The 22,983-nt window shown below is 36.7% G+C and overlaps 1 protein-coding gene across 3 annotated transcripts in view; it reads right to left on the bottom strand.

Annotated features, from left to right (window-relative positions):
• Window positions 1–3,670: 3,670 nt before the first annotated feature.
• The window catches only part of LOC112050561 (proton-coupled amino acid transporter-like protein pathetic), a 57,329-nt gene continuing 38,016 nt past the window's right edge, over window positions 3,671–22,983 (bottom strand). For all 3 annotated transcript variants that reach the window (XM_052881924.1, XM_052881925.1, XM_052881927.1), the window contains exons 4-10: window positions 21,834–21,984; window positions 17,532–17,653; window positions 11,849–11,933; window positions 10,834–11,075; window positions 6,512–6,724; window positions 5,475–5,644; window positions 3,671–4,758 (exon numbers count right to left, since the gene is read on the bottom strand). In XM_052881924.1, coding sequence (XP_052737884.1) covers window positions 4,520–4,758; window positions 5,475–5,644; window positions 6,512–6,724; window positions 10,834–11,075; window positions 11,849–11,933; window positions 17,532–17,653; window positions 21,834–21,984 — 1,222 coding nt within the window. In that variant the 3' untranslated portion in view covers window positions 3,671–4,519. The remainder of the gene's footprint in view (window positions 4,759–5,474; window positions 5,645–6,511; window positions 6,725–10,833; window positions 11,076–11,848; window positions 11,934–17,531; window positions 17,654–21,833; window positions 21,985–22,983) is intronic.

Here is a 22,983-nt window from a genome sequence, read left to right as displayed (position 1 = left end):
ACCAGTGGCGTGCAAAATGTTTTTAATAAGGGTAGGTACTAAATGTGCAAATTATTCATAGTGAATTTCTGCTCTAATGCAGGTTTGTTTAGCCCTCAGGGTATGCAGTGGATTTTTTGCATCTATTAAGCGGAAACGTTTGCTTTTTTATTCTAAAGAAGTTAGCACTTGATCGCACCTGGTGGTAAGTGATGATGCAATTTAAGATGGAAGCCTTCATTAAATGAAGTAAGTCTGACTATGGCAGGCTCTGAGTCCAACAGGTCCGCTTCTAATATACATACATCTGAAGCTTGTATTCAAGCAATGCTTGACATTTCGTTTGCCTAGTCAACGGGAAAGGAATGGGTCAAATACTCATAGAACTTCAAAATTGTCCACCTACTCGTATCGCTGGGTATAAATAACTAAAAACTATATATAAAGATGCAAGTACTATGTAGGTACTGTAAAAGAAAGGTCTCACAACTGTCTCGTGTAAGAAATGGTTGGTTGGCTAGTTACTACCCTACCGCCAAAGACGTACCGCCAAGCGATTTAGCGTTCCAGTACGATGTCGTGTAGAAACCGAAAGGAGTGTGGATTTCATCCTACTCCTAATAAGTTAGCCCGCTTACATCTTAGATTGCATTATCACTTACCATCAGGTGAGATTTTAATCAAGGGCTAACTTATAAAGAATAAAAGAAAAAAAATACTACGCGGATATTTGCTAATTTATTTTGTTACATACCATAAAACCATATAATGTACAACTTTAACACCTTGGTATGTTTCATATTATTAAAATATTATTGGTTTCAGCTTTTATGAGTCGTGTTTGTAATATTTAAACGGAAATTTAAAATACTTTCACTGATTTTTCTTTCGGATAAAGTCGCAGGCATCCGCATAGATATGTTATGAGTGTCTTGATTGCCATAAGTTACTTCAAATACCTATTCATACTACGAATATTATATACGCGAAAGTTTGTATAAATGTTTGTTACTCTTTAACTACTGAACCGATTTTTGCTGAAATTTAAAACAAATTATAATACCCTGGTTTAACACATAAGTTACTTTTATCCTGGAAATATTTATGTTTCCCGCGGGATTTATGAAAAACTGAATTCTACGCGGACTAAGTCGTTTGTTCGCTAGTAAGTTATAATTGATATAATTATACATAATACATGATGCATTGATGTTAAGAAAATTAAAATGATAATTTTGAAGCACTTTAGGTACTTACCTAAAATGCTAATTTTACCAAAAAAAACTTCATCTTTACAGTAGTACATAATATAAATCAGTAAAAACTATTTTATAGCAGCAAAAAAACAGGTAACGTACCATAATATCCGAGCTACGGAGATTAAAAAAAAAACTAAATAAAATTTTTAACCTTGTATGGATTATACTTGTATGAATAATAAATCTATACCATACATGTAGAATTTAACAATATTTATATATTAAACTAGCAAATTCAATGTGCATATTAACAGTACAGTACATGTTAATAGTGCATCCTTATCAGCCGATAGACGTCCACTGCTGGACATAGGCCTCTTGCATGGACATCCAAGCACAACGATCTCGAGCCGCCAACATCCAGCTGCAACCCACTTGATATCCTTGGTCCACCTAGTGAGGGGTCGACCAACTCTGCGCTTTCCGTTGTGGAGTCGCCATGTCAGCACCTTGGGACCCCAACGTCCATCGGCTCTTCGAACTATGTAGCCTGCCCATTGCCACTTCAGCTTCACGACTCGCTGAGCCAAATTTGTCTGCGGATAATAAATATGAAATTCACAAATAACATAGTTTTATATAGATAAAAGCATTATTTAAATTGGCTTAGTAGATCCAGAGATTACCTACAACTGATAATCTCACAAAAATTACTTCTTTATAACATTAAGTTTTTATTATCCACATATCGGATCGGATCGGATTCGATCACGCAGAGAAACCCCAAGCATAGCTCGCTCCATCGCTCGCTGAGTGACTTTGAGACTTTTTATCAGTGGCAACATGCACTGAAGACTTTCGTCTTCAGGCATTGAAGAATTTGGGACGAAAAAATGTCGCGGAGTTTCCCGAACGCTGCCCAACCGATTAGAATCGGCGGTTTACCTCCTTCTCAAAATTGGACCTACCTAACTGGATGAGTGGATTGTGTGCTGGAACACCATACAATTTTTGGAACCAGATTTTTGGAATTTGCACCACTTGAATAAGCCGAAATAGTTATACGTTTAGTTTTAAATATTTTGTTAAGTTTACTTATATATTTTTTGTAATTACTCGTACTTAGTTAAAAATATCTTCCTTAATGAATTTAATAAAATAATTAATGTGTAACATAACTGCTTGTATTCGTTCGTATTAATTTGCACTTTAATGTTAACTGCTTCATTGTTGTTTTAATTGGTTATTTAAGTATCCTATTAATATTATAAACAGGAAAGGTTGTATGGATGTATGTTTGGATGTTTGTTACTCTTTAACGCCGCTACTGCTGAAGCGATTTGGCTGAAATTTGGAATGTAAATAGATTTTTCTCTGGATTAACATATAGGCTACTTTTTATGCCAAAAAAATCCATGAATTCCCGAGATTTGCGTAAACTAGATGATTTTGATTGTATGAATGTTTGTTACGCTTTCACGACTCGGCTACTGAACTGAATTACCTGAAAATTGAAGTAGAGATTGATTATAGTCTGAATTAACACATAGGCGACTTTTCATCCTGGAAAAATCCATGGTTCCGGCGGGATTTGTGAAAAACTGAAAAAAGTCGCAGGCGTCCGCTAGTAGCTTATATTTTGACGACCTGTCTGGCGTAGTTAGTAGTTCTGTAGTTCTCAACAGAGAGGTGTTTAGTTCGATTCCCAGCTCGGATCAACTTAGGATTTTATACTTTCTAAATTAGATCAAGTCTGGTCTGGTGGCAGGCTTTAGCGGTAGCTAGTTACCACCCTCCTGGAAAAAACGTACCGGCTAGTAATTTAGCGTTCCGGTACGATGGCGCGTAGAAACTGACAGAGTAGAATAATCATGTACCTCTTCCAAGAAGCCCGCTTTCGTCTTTGACTTGATGATCTACTTACTTGCAGTGTCTAATTCTAAAAAAATCTAAAATACTTTGTCTAATTATATTATTACTAGTAGACGCCGCGCGGATTTACTCACGTGTTTTCTTTTCCCGTAGGAATACGGGGATAAAATAAAGTCTATAGTAGGTACTCAGGGATAGTGTAACTTTTCCAAGAATTTTGCAAATCGGTTTAGTAGCTTCAACGCAAATAAACATACAGACAGTCAAATTATCATTTTCTTAACAGTATGACAAGAAACGCCATAATCTTCCTCTAATATTAGTCCCTGTAGATAACGTGTTTTTCTATAGGTAAAAGAATTTTCAAAACCCGTTCAATAGATTACTACAACCTTACAAACCACACAAACTTACAAACTTTACCTTATTATAATAGTAGTAGGTACGACCTATTCGTACTATTGAGCCTAATAATTTTGCAAAATATGGCAAAGAAAATCATTATCAGCCTATTTCTAACAGCCCACTGTAGGGTTAAGCCTCCCACCTTAAAAGAGGGGACTTAGACCCACCATGCTGCGTTAATGTGCGTTGGGAAGAAATAAATACAAACCACGAAATCTAATAGCAAATTATATTTCTGACATTTTTATTTTATACAATACACAGGCGCTTAATAATACAAATGTTTTCCCAGATTACCGACTCGATATCGGAAGTGGGAATAGTGTCTAAACGCACAAATGCATTTTGTGTTTTACATTAAATATATGCCGATATCTAGTCGAGTAATGTAAACATTTAAATATTTGATCATCTATCCAAAATAGATGAGCGGAATTCAAAGCGAAATTTCGATCATATATGTACAATGCAGTGAATAGTAAACTTACTAAATTAATCTTACAACACTTATCAATGTTACTAATAAACCTAATAGGGAAATTAATTTACGTATAATGTTAAATTCGTTTATTTGTAGCGGAAATGGAATTATTGATTAAATTTACCAGTTTACTTTTAAATTTCCTTTTCTCAACATCGTGATTATAATACAGGATCGAACTCAGGTTCAAAACTGAACTATTTATTATGTCACTTTGTAAATAGACTCCGCGCCACTAAACAAGTCCCGTAGACACGTAGCTAATGTTCCAATGGCACTCATTGACATTTGTAAGGCGCTGTTTTACTTCAGGTTTCAGCCGCAGGACTTATTTCGTGGCGCGGAGTCTAGTTCAGATCTGAACCAACCAACAACACATATAGTAACGGTTCTGTCAATTACCAGAGACTCTACTATCGGTAGTAGTTTCTAGATGGATAAACCCGGCAAGAAACTCGGCATATGCCGACATTTAAATACCATTTAAATACAGAAAAATTCAAAATGGCGGAAGTACGTCATTGTTTCTTATACCTATTTCAAAGTCCTTTCACACCTGCGAAAGAGATCACAGCCAAAATTATCACAAAGTTTCCAACAAAGTCTTTATAGAGAACGTAACTCCTGACACTAGGGCGATGATAGAGAATATCACAATCAGGCAGTTCTTCCACAGGATCCAGTGGCAGGGGCCGAGGTCTTTGCCCCACAGCCAGACTGTCTCCACTATCGCAGGCAGCGTGAGACCCATTATGGACAGACACACAGCGCCCACCAGTTCCATAAAGAGTTCGAGCCGCGGTACCGCACTGGCTAAAGCCACTGTAATACAAAAAATATTTTTTTTTAATATTTAATAAGCTCATGCTTGACCACGATCACACTCGATGTTAAGTGTGGTCTAACGCGCCTAGATGCCCATTCATTCTCATATTAAAGACACCTCCTTAATCTAATGTATAAAATTCTCGTGTGTGTGTGGTCGCTCGACACACTCCTCCGAAATAGTTTGACCGATTTTAATAAAAGGATCTGTGACGGTGCAAAATGCTCGGTATTTTGGACCGTTGAACAAAAACTAAATGGAGAAATATCCTTTATATTAATCAGTATCACGAAAAATAAATACAACACAGTTCATAAATATAAAAAAGTAAGTATGCCTGTTTTTGTTAAAATCATGCATTTTATTATAATATAGGTAATGTGAGTGCTTCTATCTTTATTATGCAACTGTCGAAACTTAAATTAAACCAGTTTAAAACTGACATTATTACCAAGGACTTTGCATCCATCATGTGAATTCCTTGACTACCTAATTATAAAATAAAATACACAAATTTGGACATTGTAACGGTATCATAAATCAAACTTTGCGCTCAGCAATATATGATAAAATGGTTGAAAAACAGAATTTTACGCGGACAAGGTCGCGGGCGTCCAAAAGTGTTGAATATAAGGTTGGTCTTACTAATTAGCGATCTCAGACAAGTTAAACCGTGCATAAAAAAGTACTATAAAAAGTGTACATTTCTAACCTGTTAAGAGGGTTCCAAAGAACCTCAGTGCCCCCAGCCCCCAGCGATGCCCCCGCGCTGGGATCCTGTCCTGCAGCCGGCGCCACACGACATCCACCGGCACGTAGAATATCAGTGCGTATGACAGCACCATTACACAGGCCACCATTATCTTCGCCACTTGCGCTAGTCTGGAAAGAGCATTACAATTTATTACATTTTACGAGAAGTTCGAGGTTTAACGGGGGGTATGGGGGAGGCTAGTACCAGTCAGTCTCCCCAAATGCCAACCTCACCTGCTCGTGGTGCACCCGGCAGATGGACTGACGAGGCTCTGGCTACCGACGAATGGTGGTATATCCATTCCCACAGGCTAGATTATGAAATGCCTCAGGCCGGTGTCATGCAGCAGCGACACCGAGTTATCTAGCTCTTCGCTGAACAACTCGCATGCACAGCGTGGTCAGTACTGGGCAAAACTTTGTAATGGACCATAAAAACATAACACAGCTTCGTGATGTTTGGAAGTTCCTACAAAAGGCCTATGTCCTGCAGTGGACGTCCATCGGCTGATAATGATGAACGAGAAGTTACCGTAGTTCGGTGGAAAGCAATAATGAGGTGTAACTTGAAGCGCGCTTCTCAAGAAAATTCTTTATTAGGCTAGGCGCTCGGAGAAGTTGAGTGTGCATTATATGAGGAACGCATTCTGTTCAGTCTTGATCTTAGAAAAGCATGCAGAAAATGATTCTGGATGATACCTGGAGGTTAGTTGGTCCATTTTTTTATACCCCACCCCCTTCAATATCGAGTAAATGCTTTGCAACAATTTTATTGCATGATTTATTAATAAGATTATCCAAATAATTATTGTCAATTGTTTCTTAACTAAAGACACTTATAGCTAATCCACTAAAAACAAAGTTAACAACAAACGTTGTTTCTAAATAACATACAGAACCATCCTGCGCGAGTCCGATTCGCACTTGGCCAGTTATTTTAGTGCAATATTGTATTTAATGATATGTTTACATGATAAAGTGTTTGATAATACTTACATTTCTTCTTGAGGCAAGTTCAATGTGAGACTACCTCTTACGCCTTCTCCGAAACTCAAGTACCCGCAAAATCCAACAAAGGCGTACATAACGACCACCGCACTCATAGCGATGTTGAGGACTCCTGGGCAACCCAGGAACTGGTGGGGTTTGGTCATTTCATTCTCTATCGGCATCACCACTCCGATGCCTTCCATGGCGAACAAACTTGTGCTGAAATAAAAAAAAAAAAAAATACTTTTTACTGAGCCTATCTTAATATTTTAATGCGAAAGATCACTTATCACGAAATCGCGAAAACTTGACACACAAAGATGAAATTGGCAGGGATGTAGTTTATAGTTAGTAGGTATCCGCTAAGAACGGATTTTGCGATAGCCGTGTAGTCTTTCTCATAACTTGTAGTGGGGGTAAGCGAACTGCGGGCAGTGCGGGCAGTCTGTCAGCATCGTTGGTTGAGAGCGGACGTGCGCTGCTTACGATACGAGTGTAGGGATGAGCTAGTGATTTGCTTATATATTTCAGTAAGGACAAGGGCCCTTCCAGGTCAAATTAAGGAGGTCTATAGGCTGACGAAGTAGCGGACGTCCGCTAACATAAAATAAATGAATTTTGACTTTGACCCAGAATAACGGTTATGTTAATAACATGTGTATTAATAAACAGCTTTATTGTGAACTTATTAACGAATTTTAGAATTCAATAAATTGATAATCTCTCATTATAATAAACTAGCAGACGCCCGCGACTTCGTCCGCGTAAATTTCGATGTCAACTTTACTACTACCCCTACCCTACCCTACCCCTACCCTAGCATTACCCCAACCCTACCCTACCCAACCTCTACATCTACCCTACCCCTACACTACCCTACCCCTACCCCCACCCTACCCCAAACCTACCCCTACCCTACCCCTACCTTACCTACACCCTACCCCATCCTACCCCTACCCCCATCCCACCCCTACCCCCATCCAACCCCTACCACCATCCTACCCCTACCCTCCCCGTACCCTATCCCTTTCCTATCCCTATCCCACCCGTACCCCTATCTCACGCCTATCCTACCCCTACCCTACCACTTCCCTATCCTACCCGTATCTCTACCCTACCACTACCCTACCTCTACCCCTACCCTACCAATACCCTGAACCCGGCCCTAAACCTACCCTACCCCTACACTACCCCTACGCTTCCCTACCCGTACCCTACCCTAACCTGTAACTTCTCTATCTTACTCCTACCCTTAGCAAAATCGGTCCAGTCCTTCGAGAGTGGTGGTATGACCAAGAGAAATAGAGACTTCTATGCTAATAATATAAAGAGGTAAAGTTCGTGTGGTTGTAGGAGGTAATCTCTGGATCTACTGGACCGACCGATTTGAAAAATTGTTTTACCAATAGAAAGCTACGTTATTTGCGAGTGTCATAGGCTATGTTTGATCCCCATATTCACATGGGAACGGGAACTACGTAAATGAAAGCGCCGGGCGTCATATAGCGAAATTTCTGCGTCTTTTAGAAATTTTGTATTATCTCTGAAACTATTTAAGTAATTAACATACTGTAAAGGGCAAATCTTATCTCCATAATATCCTTGTGATTATTAAATAATTTATTTTAATAAGGATTAAAGTTTAGTTGTATAAGTAATGACGTAAACCTAAGTATATAAAATTAATAATTTTTAAAACACAAAAGGTACTATATCTGCTAATATATAGGAGATAGATATATAGCGTCGCGGACTTTTTTGTAGAACTTTTAAAGATACATAAAGTCTCCATACATTAATTTCAATTTTACACAATGGTTAAGGCAGCGCATGCGTATAAGTCTGTTTAAAAGGTTTTTAGTCCGACCTGTATGACAAAAACTGTGATAACTCGGCTAATATATATGATACCAATATAAAATATAGCCTATAGCACTCCCCGATAATGTAGCATTCTAGTGGTGAAAGAATTTTAAAAATCGGACCAGTAGTTCCGAAGATTACCCCATTTAAAAAATGTGACAAACTTACAAACTTACAAACTTTACCTCTTTATAATATTAGTATAGATAATGTTCAATGAATTGACATAGACATAAATTGATGTACGTCCTACATTCTTTCAGGGTAGTTTACGGCCTACATCACAGCGACATAAATTTTTATACTAATTTTCATAATATAAATATAATCCACGTTTACCACTGCACAGTAAATAAACCAGCTGTCGTTTATGTTGCAAGCCCCTACTCTACTTTTGCGAGTCGAGTATCAGAGAGACCTAACGGATATTTGATATTTAATTATACCAAGACGTTATTAAGCCGTGATAGCCCAGTGGATATGACCTCTGCCTCAGATTCCGGAGGGTGTGGGTTCGAATCCGGTCCGGGGCATGCACCTCCAACTTTTCAGTTGTGTGCATTTTAAGAAATTAAATATCACGTGTCTCAATCGGTGAAGGAAAACATCGTGAGGAAACCTGCATACCAGAGAATTATCTTAATTCTCTGCGTGTGTGAAGTCTGCCAATCCGCATTGGGCCAGCGTGGTAGACTATTGGCCTAACCCCTCTCATTCTGAGAGGAGACTCGAGCTCAGCAGTGAGCCGAATATGGGTTGATGACGACGAGACGTTATTTACCATTAACTAATTGGCAGGTTAGTGTTAGTGTTCAAAAGTACATCTATAGTTCCACGCTCCTAACAATATAAAACGAATATCGAGTTTCTTTCACGTTAAGCTCTTACTGTGAGGTTTTGTTAACCTTCTAATTATTACCTACGAGTATAACTAGTTTTGCAGTAGTATCGTATGGCGTAAAGCGAAAGGTTCTTTGAAATTTGAATTAAGCTGTATATTTTTGTCTGAAGTAGGTAATCGCAGCCACTATTGCTCTAATCAGTTTTTAATTTTTTTAAATTTCGAATTAAAGAATCTAATTCTAAGAAAATTATATAAATTTTAATGAATTATTGCGAATGTAGTAATCTTTTTAAGTTAATGTGATTACAAGAAAATACGAGAATCAAATAAACAATCTAATTCTACGAAATGTTGAATGTGCAAGTGGAAGGACATAAGAGGAGAGGAAGGCCAAAGAAGAGATGGTTGAATTGTGTGAAAGAGGACAGGTGTGTAAAAGGAGTGGATGATGTGATGACGAGTAATAGAGACGAATGGAAAAGATTGACATATTTTTCCGACCCCACTTAAGTGGGATAAGGGTAAGGAGATGATGAATCTAATTCTACGATAATGTAAATAATTTAATTTAATTATTGCGAATTGTGTACGGTGTCTTTCAGTAGCATGAAGTTAATATAAATACAAGAAATTATACGATAATCAAATAAACAAGCGAACTCTAAGAAAATTAAATTAATTTTAATGAATTATTGCGAACTGCGTACTATGTCTTTTATGCACATTTGATTCAGTAACATGAATTTAATATAAATTCAACAAGAAATTTATATGAAAATCAAATTGCATACAAATATTACGCGGAGCAAAGTCACAAGAGGGAGATGCATCAAACGCAGTAAGCGCATATTTCCTTGAATTTGTCGCTACTCAGCATTTGCAAAGGCGAATTCTTAGAATTTTTCAATTTGGAATACACCCAAAAGACATTCAACCAAAGTTACACGTTGTAGCAAGCGAGTGTCGCCAATATTACTGTGTGTATGGATACAGTATAATATTTAGGATTGCATTAGATATGGGAATATAATATGCAGCAGTGTAATAAGCGTAACATTAATACCTAGTTACCAAAATAGTAACCTAATTTAGATTCTCCAAAGGCAAAGAATAAAAAAAAAATTGTCAAGTCTGCCTTTGTCATTGTTATTCTTCCTAAATATTGTATCCTTTAAACGGAATCATCATCATCATCATCATCATCAAACCATAATCGGCTCACTGCTGAGCACAAGTTTCTCTTAGAATAAGAAGGGTTACGTCAATAATCCACCACGCTGGCCCAATGCGGATTGACAGACTTCACACACCTAGAGAATTAAGAAAATTCTCAGGTGTGCAGGTTTCCTCACGATGTTTTTCCTTCACCTTTCGAGACACGTGATATTTAATTTCTTAAAATGCACAAAAAGTTGGAAGTGCACGTTCTCTGGATCTAAGGCAGAGGTCATATCCACTGCGACATCGCGTCTCTATGACGTCGTTAGACGTAATAATATTGAAAGTATCTTTAAAGGTAATATACAATAGTAAGCAATAGTAAAAGTATATTATTATTTAATTATAAATTGTGAAGAATATTAAGAAAGAAAATTTTCGGGCAGTGAATTCATTTACTGACCTTATAAAAGTCGGAAGTCCAGAGATACTAGTAGCGTAGTTCCTGGACGAGGTGGGCGGCGGATCTCTCAGGCAGTAGTATATCGAGATACAAATAGACGCGAGCCACACAAAGTTGGCCAACGCCGAGAATGGCACCAAGTATTTTAACTTAGTTATTTGTGTCAATGGTATTAATATAACTAGTGTTAGTGCGCAGAACACAGTGACCGACCAATCGGGACCTCCGTATACATCTGACACCTGTAATAAGAAAGGTCACATTTATACTGGTTTTTAGACTACCCGCATTAAAAAAATCAATATATTCAGAAAATATATTAAAAAGATCTACATTAAACAAGACTTGTATGCATCCTTAATACGTTAACTAATAAAAATGATCTTTAACATATTCTGCGGATTTTGCTTGAAATGGTAACAAATAATTTATATAAAAATAGACAAATTTCAACCAATGGCGGTGCAACCGAAAATTTCTTTCATTTCTATCTATTTCTTTCATTGCGTTGGAACGAAAGAGATAAATAAATAAATAAATAAATATACTTAAACAATACACATCACTATCTAGCCCCAAAGTAAGCATACAGAGTAGCTTGTGTTCTGGGTGCTAAGATAGTTGATATTATAATATTAATATACAATTATATACTACATATAAATACTTATATAATGTATAAATACACACAGACACTGGAAAAAACCCATGCTCATCACACAAATATTTTCCAGTTGTGGGAATCGAACCCACGGCCGTGGATGCAGAAAGCAGGGTCACTACCCACTGCGCCACGCGCCGTTCGCTTGATAGCACTATACGACTTCTATCATGAAGTGACCAGCATCGGAAATATTGCTCGCTCTTTCATTGCTACGAGTATATGAAGAAAGAGAACGATATAGACTGGTTCTTCCGGCCATTGCTGGAATATGTCTTTATCTCTGTGAGATTTATGTCGAGTAATATATCGCAAAAATAATATAAAATCTTGATAACTACGTTTTATACATACTTGTTTAAAAGATTCAGCAACTACAACGACATAGACACAGCACGCTCCTAAATGCGTCAACGCCAACGCCCAATCTGCCAGTTCTCTGGAAACAACCCAGAACATCATTATCTATATCTATACATCTATACTTATACTTATAATAAAACTTGTCTAATTCTACATATACATTTATTCGCAATTTGGGATTTTACTTATGCCATTTGTAACAACAAACGTTAGCGTGGCATAAAGGACGCCAGCGCCATCTAGAATCTATACTTATAATATGTTTTGAATCGTACATCGAGGTACATGATTGTCCTTTTGGTCATAGTCTATACATTTTGATAGGCGTTAAGGAGTGTAAAAGCGCGGGCACACGAGCGGTGCGGCGCCGCAACGTTGTCATATAGCAGCGGCGCGGTAGCAGCGTCTGTTAATAAAGTACTGTTGTGACGCATAGACAACTGAGCGGTGCCGCTCCGACGTCGCAATGCATTCACCCCTCCGCGCCTCGTCTCGGTGGTTGCAAGTCCGGCGCCGTAGCTCATCGTGTGACATGCCACACATATTTCTATGTAAGACGACGCAGCGACACCGCAACGCGTCGTGTGCCCCCTAGTGACAGAAGGAATGGCTCATTTTTTGCGCAAAGCCTGGCTGTCCAGCGCGTAAATGCAGCCAATAGTCTTGCCACCATCCCACGTGGGCATGATTTGTATAGTTATTAGGATAAGTTAGTTTAAGTTCCTTATTATTTTACTTGTGTTGAGGTATCGTTTATGAATAACACTCATGATTGTTTAAATTATGAAATAACAAAATGTAAAGTTGATCACAATGATTTTAGAAATAGAAAATTAGAAATGATTTTTGTGGGCGTCTGAAGTATACAGTTACAAGCGTTGAGTTTCTATTTAAGTACTATAGAGATATTAATTAAGATCAAAAACATTTAGATACTTTGGTGAGACCCCCTTTTCCTTTAATAATATATAATATATAATAAGACTTTACCCCTTTTCCTTTAATAATAAATAAAAAATCTTTTAAAAATGTTCATTTAATTTATCAACTTCAATGACGAAGCCTATGATATTCTCTGAATATTTTTTACATAATTATAAAGTTCCTTAAACATTATCTAAGAGCAGAATTTAATTAAATTTCTTGTAAGATTAATTTATTCTTAGAAGAAATTTGCCTAGATTGTTTGTTTTTTATTGACAATCAAATTAGCTGCCAGAGACTTAATCTGCGTAAAATCAATTATTTAATGTTTATTTTTAGTTAATAAAGACCAAAGTAGTGAATAGTTACATGCTGGGCCCATGAACATTTTGATAAACCCCCGAATGTCATGAAATTATTAATAACATTCTCAAAGTCTCTTTCAGGGTGCTTTCATTTAAGACCACTCGAGTATATTTGCAGATATTCGGTTATTCTTCCCCACTTTCACCCACCACAACTTTTAAACGGCTTAACCGATATTTATCAAACATGTCTAAAACACTCGCGGATGAGTTACCTTTAATATATAAAAAAAAATTAAACTGAAATCCCTTCATCCATGCGGGAGTTATGGTGCGACAGACAGACACTCCTCTTTTTGCGTCGCGGTTAAATAACGTTTACTTTGATCGAGACCAGCTTAACGTGCTTTTCGGGGCGTTTAACAACACCAACATGGGTAGGTAAATAAACTCGAAATCTTCCATAAATACGTAAATTCGCTTCCATCTTGGACTGCGTATCAGTTGAGCTCGTAATCACGTGTAACTTATGTCATTGAGTAAAAATAAAACGGTTGTCTGTAAAATCGGTTTACTGAAGATAGTTGAACGTGACAACGTCATAAGAAAATACTGATGTAATGGTTGCATTTTTCAAAAGAAAATGTTCGTTTTTCTAAAATACTGTTTAATAATATTTATAGACCAGAATATACTTTATTTCTTGTAAAAAAAGTTGGCAACCCTAGAGCGAGGGAACGACGCATGACGTCATCTTTTTTCGAGTGTGAAGCCGGCTTCATCGAATTATGAGACGTTGTCAGGTCAAAAAATATGAAATATTTTGCATGATCTGGTGGAACAATAAAACTTATAAATAACCTCGAACAAGAAACATTAGTAAATTTGCATTACCGCTTAACAAAATTCGACAATAAATCTATACTAATATTATAAAGAGGTAAAGTTTGTAAGTTTGTAAGTTTGTCACATTTTTAAATGGGGTAATCTTCGGAACTACTGGTCCGATTTTAAAAATTCTTTCACCAGTAGAATGCTACATTATCGGGGAGTGCTATAGGCTATATTTTATATTGGTATCATATATATTAGCCGAGTTATCACAGTTTTTGTCATACAGGTCGGACCGAAAATCCTCTTAGGCAGACTTATTCGCATGCGCTGCCTTAACCATTGTGTAAAATTGAAATTAATGTATGGAGGCTTTATGTATCTTTAAAAGTTCTACAAAAAAGTCCGCGACACCATATACCTATCTTCTATACATTAGCAGATATAGTACCTTTTGTGTTATAAAAATTATTAATTTTATATACTTAGGTTTGCGTCATTATTTATGCTACTTAACTTAAATCCTTATCAAAATAAATTATTTAATAATCACAAGGATGTTATGGAGATAAGATTTGCCCTTTATAGTATGTTAATTAGTTAAATAGTTTCGGAGATAATACAAAATTTCTAAAAGGCGGAATGCCGCTTATGTTTAAGCGCCAACCGCCAAATTAAGTTGAACCTTCCTCTATAGGTTTCTACGTATTTTATAGGGATCAGCATTTTTGGTTACTAAACTCTATGTAGGCGTTTTATCCATTTACCAATAGATGGCGTTGAGCAAAAACACCATATTTTTGTACGGCGCTAGGGAGATTTATGCCGACTACATGATGATCGAAATTGATTGTTCATACATTGGTGTTGGTGGTGAAAAATTTACCTAAATTTTGGCAAGTCGATGTTAATTGTTAATGATTATGTTCTACTTCTAGGCACGTACCACGTAGGTAGTTAAAGTTAGCTAGGTACTGTTTGTCTGACTCTGTCTATTTACGTATTTGCTTTTTAGATTTAGAAATAGAGATTAGAGACATACTTTAAGTTTTAATTTATAGTTTAGATACGTCGTACTTTCTTTGTTTAGGTTCAGGACCAGGTTCAGGTAATCAGGTTTAAACTTTAAATTCAAATAAATAATTTGTAATTTTATTTTATTCGTTTCGTTTCGACTTTCGACTTTCGTCATACGTATTTCGTGTAATTAGTTATTATTTCGTTTTATGGTATTATTTCGATTGTTGTGTATATAAATTAATTAAAACTTAGTAAGTGTAATTATAGTGTTTTGTGTTAACTTAATTTTGTAAAAGATATACATACGTAGTCTATACTATCTATACTAATATTATAAAGAGGTAAAGTTTGTAAGTTTGTCACATTTTTTAAATGGGGTAATCTTCGGAACTACTGGTCCGATTTTAAAAATTCTTTCACCAGTAGAATGCTACATTATCGGGGAGTGCTATAGGCTATATTTTATATTTATTGGTATCATATATATTAGCCGAGTTATCACAGTTTTTGTCATACAGGTCGGACTGAAAATCCTCTTATACAGACTTATTCGCATGCGCTGCCTTAACTATTGTGTAAAATTGAAATTAATATATAGAGACTTTATGTATCTTTAAAAGTTCTACAAAAAAGTCCGCGACACCATATATCTATCTTCTATATATTAGCTGATATATAGAAGAAAAAAGGCCTTTTGTGTTTTAAAAATTATTAATTTTATATACTTAGGTTGACGTCATTATTTATACAACTAAACTTTAATCCTTATTAAAATAAATTATTTAATAATCACAAGGGTATTATGGAGATAAGATTTGCCCTTTACAGTATGTTAATTACTTAAATAGTTTCGGAGATAATACAAAATTTCTAAAAGACGCAGAAATTCCACTATATGACGCCCGGCGCTTTCATTTACGTAGTTCCCGTTCCCGTGTGAATATAGGGATCAAACATAGCCTTGGACACTCGCAAATAACGTAGCTTTCTATTGGTAAAACAATTTTCCAAATCGGTCCAGTAGATCCAGAGATTACCTCCTACAACCACACGAACTTTACCTCTTTATATTATTAGCATAGAAGTCTCTATTTCTCTTGGTCATACCACCACTCTCGAAGGACTGGACCGATTTTGCTAAGGGTAGGAGTAAGATAGAGAAGTTACAGGGTAGGTTAGGGTACGGGTAGGGAAGCGTAGGGGTAGTGTAGGGGTAGGGTAGGTTTAGGGCCGGGTTTAGGGTAGTGGTAGGGTCGGGGTAGAGGTAGGGTAGAGGTACGGGTAGGATAGGGAAGTGGCAGGGTAGGGGTAGGATAGGCGTGCGATAGGGGTACGGGTGGGATAGGGGTAGGAAAGGGATAGGGTACGGGGAGGGTACGGGTAGGATTGGGGTAGGGTATAGGTAAGGTAAGGGTAGGGTAGGGGTAGGGTTGGGGCAGTGGTAGGGTTGGGGTAGTGATAGGGTAGGGGTATGGTAGGGGTAGGGTAGGTTAGGTTAGGTTAGGGGGTAGTAGTAAAATTGACATCGAATTTTACGCAGACGAAGTCGCGGGCGTCCGCTAGTAAGTTATAAAGCGCTTACAACTTCTGATCCCTTAGCCATAACAATAGACGAATGTTTTGTTAAGTGAAAACTTGGTGAAAAACTTTCTGTATTCCGGATGCAGAGAAAGGAAACTCCGTCCTTTTATTTTCTTAACTTTACTTATTATTTTGGGTCCCTGAAGGCATAATCTATCAAATATTAATCGGTTTTCTAACATTCCGTCCTCCGCGGTTTAGCGCAGAGACTATTACCACAGTAAATACTACTAGAAAGCTGTAATTTTTTTTTTGGTTGGTACTTCGTAAAATTACGATCTATCCTACTTGTGAATAATTAGTAATTTAACTTTAACCTAAATGAAACCTACAATGAAAATGTGAACAAAGTTGTAAAATAAAATCTTGAAAAACATTTTTTTAGGCCCCACCATGCAAAGTGGATATAAAATTTTTTACTCGTTTATCTCATAATGTGGGATATCGTTCGATAGGTCTTTAAAAGATATAATGGGTCTTCTTCCAATACTTTTCGATTTAGGGATCCGTTTGTAAAATATTAAGCTTTTGACAACTAATTTTTATTAGAGTCAACTGTCCCCACTCTCTACCGGTTAAACGGTTATTTATGGATATGTAAAAAAATTCACAAAAATAGGTCATTTAATGAAATTACAAGAAAGCCTATAAAAGCTAATTAGCAATTGCTATTTAAAGATTAAAAGTCAACCAATTTAAAAAACTTTGGTAATCGAAAATTGCATACTAAATCCGTTGTAAATCAAAAAGATAAAATTGTCCCAATGCGGATTGGGAGACTTCACACACGCAGAGAATTAAGAAAATTTTTTGGTATGCAGGTTTCCTCACGATGTTTTTCCTTTACGAGACACGTGATATTTAATTTTGTAAATTAATAACGTTGTAAAAAATATAGTAATTTTATAGTAGTAAAATAAATATTATTAAATAATGTGATAAAAATTGTATTTTTGATTAATGATTTATACAGCTTTTTAAATTCTTAGCATCTTTGAAAACACTTTTCTCACCTGGCATAAGGTGCATATTTTCTGATAGGTTTTGGGCCATTTTGGAAAACCAAATCGCAGGTTTCCGCGTACCCCAGCGATGGTTTTTTGATTTCTACACAGAGTTGTTGCGACGTTTTTACCTGTAATATAAGATTGTTATGTTATTAACTGAGTAGTGTTTATTTTTTACTACGTTGACACAGAATACTTTATAGGAGATGTGGTGTTCAATAGGCTAGTTGACACTTTTTTCAAGTGGTCTTAAATTGTTTATTATCATTCTACTAGATTGAAAAAAAAATCATCATATTTTTTCGAGACATGATTATAAGATTAATTTTTAAATATTTTTTTGACAATACGAGCCGCTGAACGCTGTGTTATGAAGGTCTAAATTTTATCTGTTTCATGACGTCACATTAACAAATCCTTTGACAAACGGAGCATATGGCAAAAATAACAATTAATTTGACGTTTAGTACATCAAGTAACATTGTGACGTCACAAAATGGGCGTTTGGAAAATTTGAAATTAAGATTTAAAAGAAATCCTTAACTTTTATTAATTAGTTTCGGACCATTATTTCATATAATAAACGAAATTAAAATTGTTTATATTCAATTTGATAAGTCAACTTCCCTATTCCTATTTGGGAGCCCGTATTTTTAGCGTAGTCGACGACCACTAATTGTTACATAACATCGTAATGAGAGGAGACGTAAGGCATGGTGACAACTATAATTGTTTCTATTTGTTTTGTCATTTAATGACTGAATAAAGGCGTGTTTGTGTTCTAATGTATTTTTGTATTTCCAAACAAGCATTGCTCATTACGTAAGCAGTGTACAATAGAAGCTGTTATATTAATTTTATTGCCATAACGAAAGAGAAAATTGCGGTGTTGCATTGTGGTCGGTGAAAGTGTGGTTTGTAATGGCACTGTGCCATTGGCGCGCATGAATTGTTGCATCCCTTTAGTACACACTGTATTGTATTTCTAGATTTATTACAATTCAATGTTGCTTTGTATGGATTATATGTATGGATGAATGCATCCAAAGCTCTAAAGCAACATTGTTGTGTGTTGAAGCGTTTTGTATGGATATGTAGGTGGCAAATACAAAACGCTGATGAAAATAAAATACAGTGATTTGTCACTACATAGGACGTCGCTGCCTTCATATTCTTTGTGCGTTAGTCTTTTTGAATTTGACCAAATCGCTGCCCTAGACTTCGATCCTAGTTTTTGCTGCTCTGCTCTTAGTTGAGTATAAATGGGGTAAAAATACGTTTTTTTTTTTTTTTTTTTATTCTTTACAAGTTAGCCCTTGACTACAATCTCACCTGATGGTAAGTGATGATGCAGTCTAAGATGGAAGCGGGCTAACTTGTTAGGAGGAGGATGAAAATCCACACCCCTTTCGGTTTCTACACGGCATCGTACCGGAACGCTAAATCGCTTGGCGGTACGTCTTTGCCGGTAGGGTGGTAACTAGCCACGGCCGAAGCCTCCCACCAGCCAGACCTGGACAAATTAAGAAAAAACGTACAAAAGAAAACTCGAAGTAGTGAAAATTTTCTCTCTAAAACTCTTAATACTCATTGCAATTGAACACCTAAACCAGCGAAGTAGTTGTGCTTGTCCGGGGAAGTACTACTGTCATGATTATTTCCTATTATTACTGCCAAACAGCTGTGTTTCGGACTGAACGGTTGCCGGTGTAAATGCACGTACTCCAGGTATCGGGATATGTTATCTATGTAGTCTTATTGTAAACGACTTAAGTTTTTGGTTGTCGTCGATAGCTTATTGGTTGCTTGCGTAGCAGAACTGGCCGATGGGGTGAAGTGCCCACGGTATTCAATCTCAGCTGTCTGTTTGTCGTCGATAGCTTATTGGTTGCTTGCGTAACTGAACTAGCCAATGGGGTAAAGTTGCCACAGCATTCAATTTACACTACTATTATAAAGGCTAAAGTTTGTGTATGTAAGTGTGTAAGTTTGCTCCTCCTTTGTGTTGCAGCTACTCAAGCGATTTGGCTGAAATTTGGAATGGAAATACATTTTACTTTGGATTAACGCGTAGGTTACTTTTCCATCCTGCAAAATCCATGGTTCCCGCGGGATTTCTGAAAAACTGAATTCTACGCGGACGAAGTCGCGCCGGGCTTTTGTGTTGTAGCTAATGACGCGATTTAGCTAAAATTTGGAATGGAAATAGATTTTACTCTGGATTAATAGGTTAGGCATAGGTTACTTTTCTTAAGCAAAATCCATGATTCCCGCGGAATTTGTGAAAAACTAAATTCCACGTGGACGAAGTCGCGCCGGGTGTCCGCTAGCAGTCCATATAAACTGATACCATACATGAAGTTATTATTGTTTAAATTAAATTATCAAGGTACTAGGATAGCAGTCATTTAGTATGACCGCCGCGCCGCTAGTTGTTATAAATTGTAGAAACGCAGCAATGGAACGTTGCCTTTAATATAAAATTTATGTAACGCGAAGCTGTTTGTGTGTCACAAACCACACTTTTGATTTTAGGTTCACTTAGCGCTTCCTTTCGATATCGACCCACGAACATACTAACTTTGAAAGCTTTACCTTTTATATTATGCACTCCCCTTATCTGTTCATGATATGTTTTCCACGTGAACCGGAGAATTCCCTCGAGATATTGACTCGATAATGTTCAGTTGCGTATGAACTGAACTTTGACAACTTTGCAATTAGACTTTACAAATTGAAGTTGTTGAGTCACCATGCTCCGGGAAACGTATGTTGAGATCATGATTAATTAGATTATTAATTTGTTAATTAGACAAGTACAACACATTACAATTTTTGAATAGAAATTAAAAAAATAATTAATTTAGATGAATTTAGACTGATTTAGATGAATTTTTGTATAAAGGTAAATAACACCTTAAATACGTAATTATAAATGTAAATACGAGATTAATTTCATCTAGTGTATCAGCGGACTTCGAGTTAGCGCATGGTTGTATGTCTTACACGAAACTGTTAGGGCCACTTTTGACTCCTTTAGAAGTCTTTTTTTTACCCGACTGTAAGAAGGGTTATGTTTTTCGCGCGTATCTTGTATGTTTGTATGGATGTATGTATATTTGTATGTATGTATGTATGTATGTAATATTCTTTATTACCTCATATCTTCCAAACAGCTGGACGGATTTACGTAATTAAGATATCATTAGATTTATCTTAATAACCCAAGTGTTCTTAGATAGGTGAAATTAAAAAAAAAACAACAAGACGACAGTGAGACGCTATAGACTCGAGATGAAAAAAAAATTTTTTTTTTTTACTATTGTAACATGGGTATCAAAATCAAGGGCTTTTTGTGAGGAATTCAAAATAGTATATCATAGCCATGTTAAAAAAAACTATAATTAGAAAAACGTTATTTATTAATTGTCTATACAAAATACGCGAGGCGGATGACTATAAGGTGCGAGGTTTATGAAGTGAAGTTATATAACACCTAAAATATACTAAATTAAATATATTGATTATAAAAATCGGACAAGTGCGAGTCAGATTCGCCCACCGAGGGTTCCGTAGATCTTTTTGAATATTTACTTAACCTCGGTTGGACGTAGGTATACATTATCGTACTTTGTAACATGTAACCAACCAATAAATCCGAAATTCACCATCTATCGTAACCAAAAAGGTGTGAAATAAATAAATTAATTAAACAAATAAAAAAACCCGACTGCATAAATTATACAAAAACTGAAAAGAAAAAAAACAAGCTCAGTCCAGAAGTGTAGAAAGTAATTAGAAAACAGTCGGGACCTGTAAAAAAATGTAGACGAAAATCATTCTATTCAATATAATAGGTCCCGCTTCAGGTCAGGCTTTCTACACTTCTGGACTGAGCTTGTTTTTTTTCTTTTCAGTTTTTGTATAATTTATGCAGTCGGGTTTTTTTATTTGTTTAATTAATTTATTAAAAGAATATCTTAAAAAAGAGCTATGAGTTGGCACGATAATAGGCTAGCGGGCAGGGATCGAACCACGACGGTGATGAGTCCTTTACTGTTAAGCTAGTTTTTGGCTGGTGGAATTCTTCAGCCGTGGCTAGTTACCACCCTACCGGCAAAGAGGTACCGCCAAGCGATTTAGCATCCCGGTACAATGTCATGTAGAAACCGAATATGTGGATGTGGATTATGTGGATTATCATCCTACTCCTACAAAGTTAGGCCGCTGTCATCGTAGATTGCATCATCAGGTGAGATTGTAATCAAGGGCTAACTTGTAGAGAAAAAAAAAGCTATTGAGGCTTACCAAGACATGAATGACGTGAGCGCAAACGAAGCCTATGATGATGGTGGCGAACACCCCGACGACCAGCCCTGCGTTCTTGAACGCGAGCGGCATCGCCAGGATACCTGACCCCAGGGACGCTTTGAGCAAATGGGCCAGCGCGCCGAAGCTCCTGAAAAATACAATGTTAATTTGAACACAATATGAAGCTTAGTTATCGTAACTATACAAATCATGCCCACGTGGAATGGTGGTAAGAATACTTTTCTTTGCGTAAAAAATGAGCCAGCCCATGAGCATCCAGTTAAGACAATTAGCCACTGATGATACGAAGAAATTATTTGTCATTGCGACTCCATGGCGCATGGCATGGCCAAGGCAAAAGTAACAAACATATAACTCTCGGTCAGACGGCATACTTGTGTTACTTATCAGTTTCAGTTTTTTTCTGAACTTTAAGCTTACACAGCAAAATATCTGGCCTTGATTCGAATCACATGAATGATAGGTCACTAAATACATAATGTTTAAGAATATACTAATAGTATTTCCATTGATGCGCGAGTAATGAATGGCTTTTCCAGGTCACTTGACGTATAATATCAAGGATATCAGGCGACACTTCCGCTTGCTTCCACGTAAACGGATACGTTAATTCAATAACACGTAATTTGTTACGGTTAGGTAGGTATTTTTTTTGATAGAGTTTGTTCGAGGTTACTGGACGGTTAAAGTATTTAGGAGTGGACCAAGAGTAATTACAATCAGCTGAATAATAATTCTAATGATCGGAAAAGTTTTCTCCGTCTGACCGCCAAACTTCAGTTTACAGAGGGCACCTGATGATGATGATGATGAACTGGACTGTAGTCTGATGAATTCAGGTAATTAAAGCTGATTGTTACTATTTTAATAGTTGAAATGAGGAGATTCGCAGAACTAAAGTTATAGATATAGGTCAAACAGTCACAAAGTTAGTTCGACGTTGGAGATCCAAGGGGCTAGAATAACGACTATATGGCACTCTATTAGGTCGACTGACCATCAAGGAATACAGGCAGTCACTAGCTCACGTCTGGAAGTCCTTATAAGGCATCGGCTGTTAACGATGATAAAATAGCAAGAAAGAAATGGCACGATTTCGTGACAAGTGGCATGACATCATCATCAT

This window comes from Bicyclus anynana, chromosome 6 (assembly GCF_947172395.1).
Source record: "Bicyclus anynana chromosome 6, ilBicAnyn1.1, whole genome shotgun sequence".
NCBI classification, from domain to species: Eukaryota; Metazoa; Arthropoda; class Insecta; order Lepidoptera; family Nymphalidae; genus Bicyclus; species Bicyclus anynana.
The sequence above is the reverse complement of the archived record's forward strand: the minus strand, read 5'-3'. Positions and strand labels throughout refer to the sequence as shown.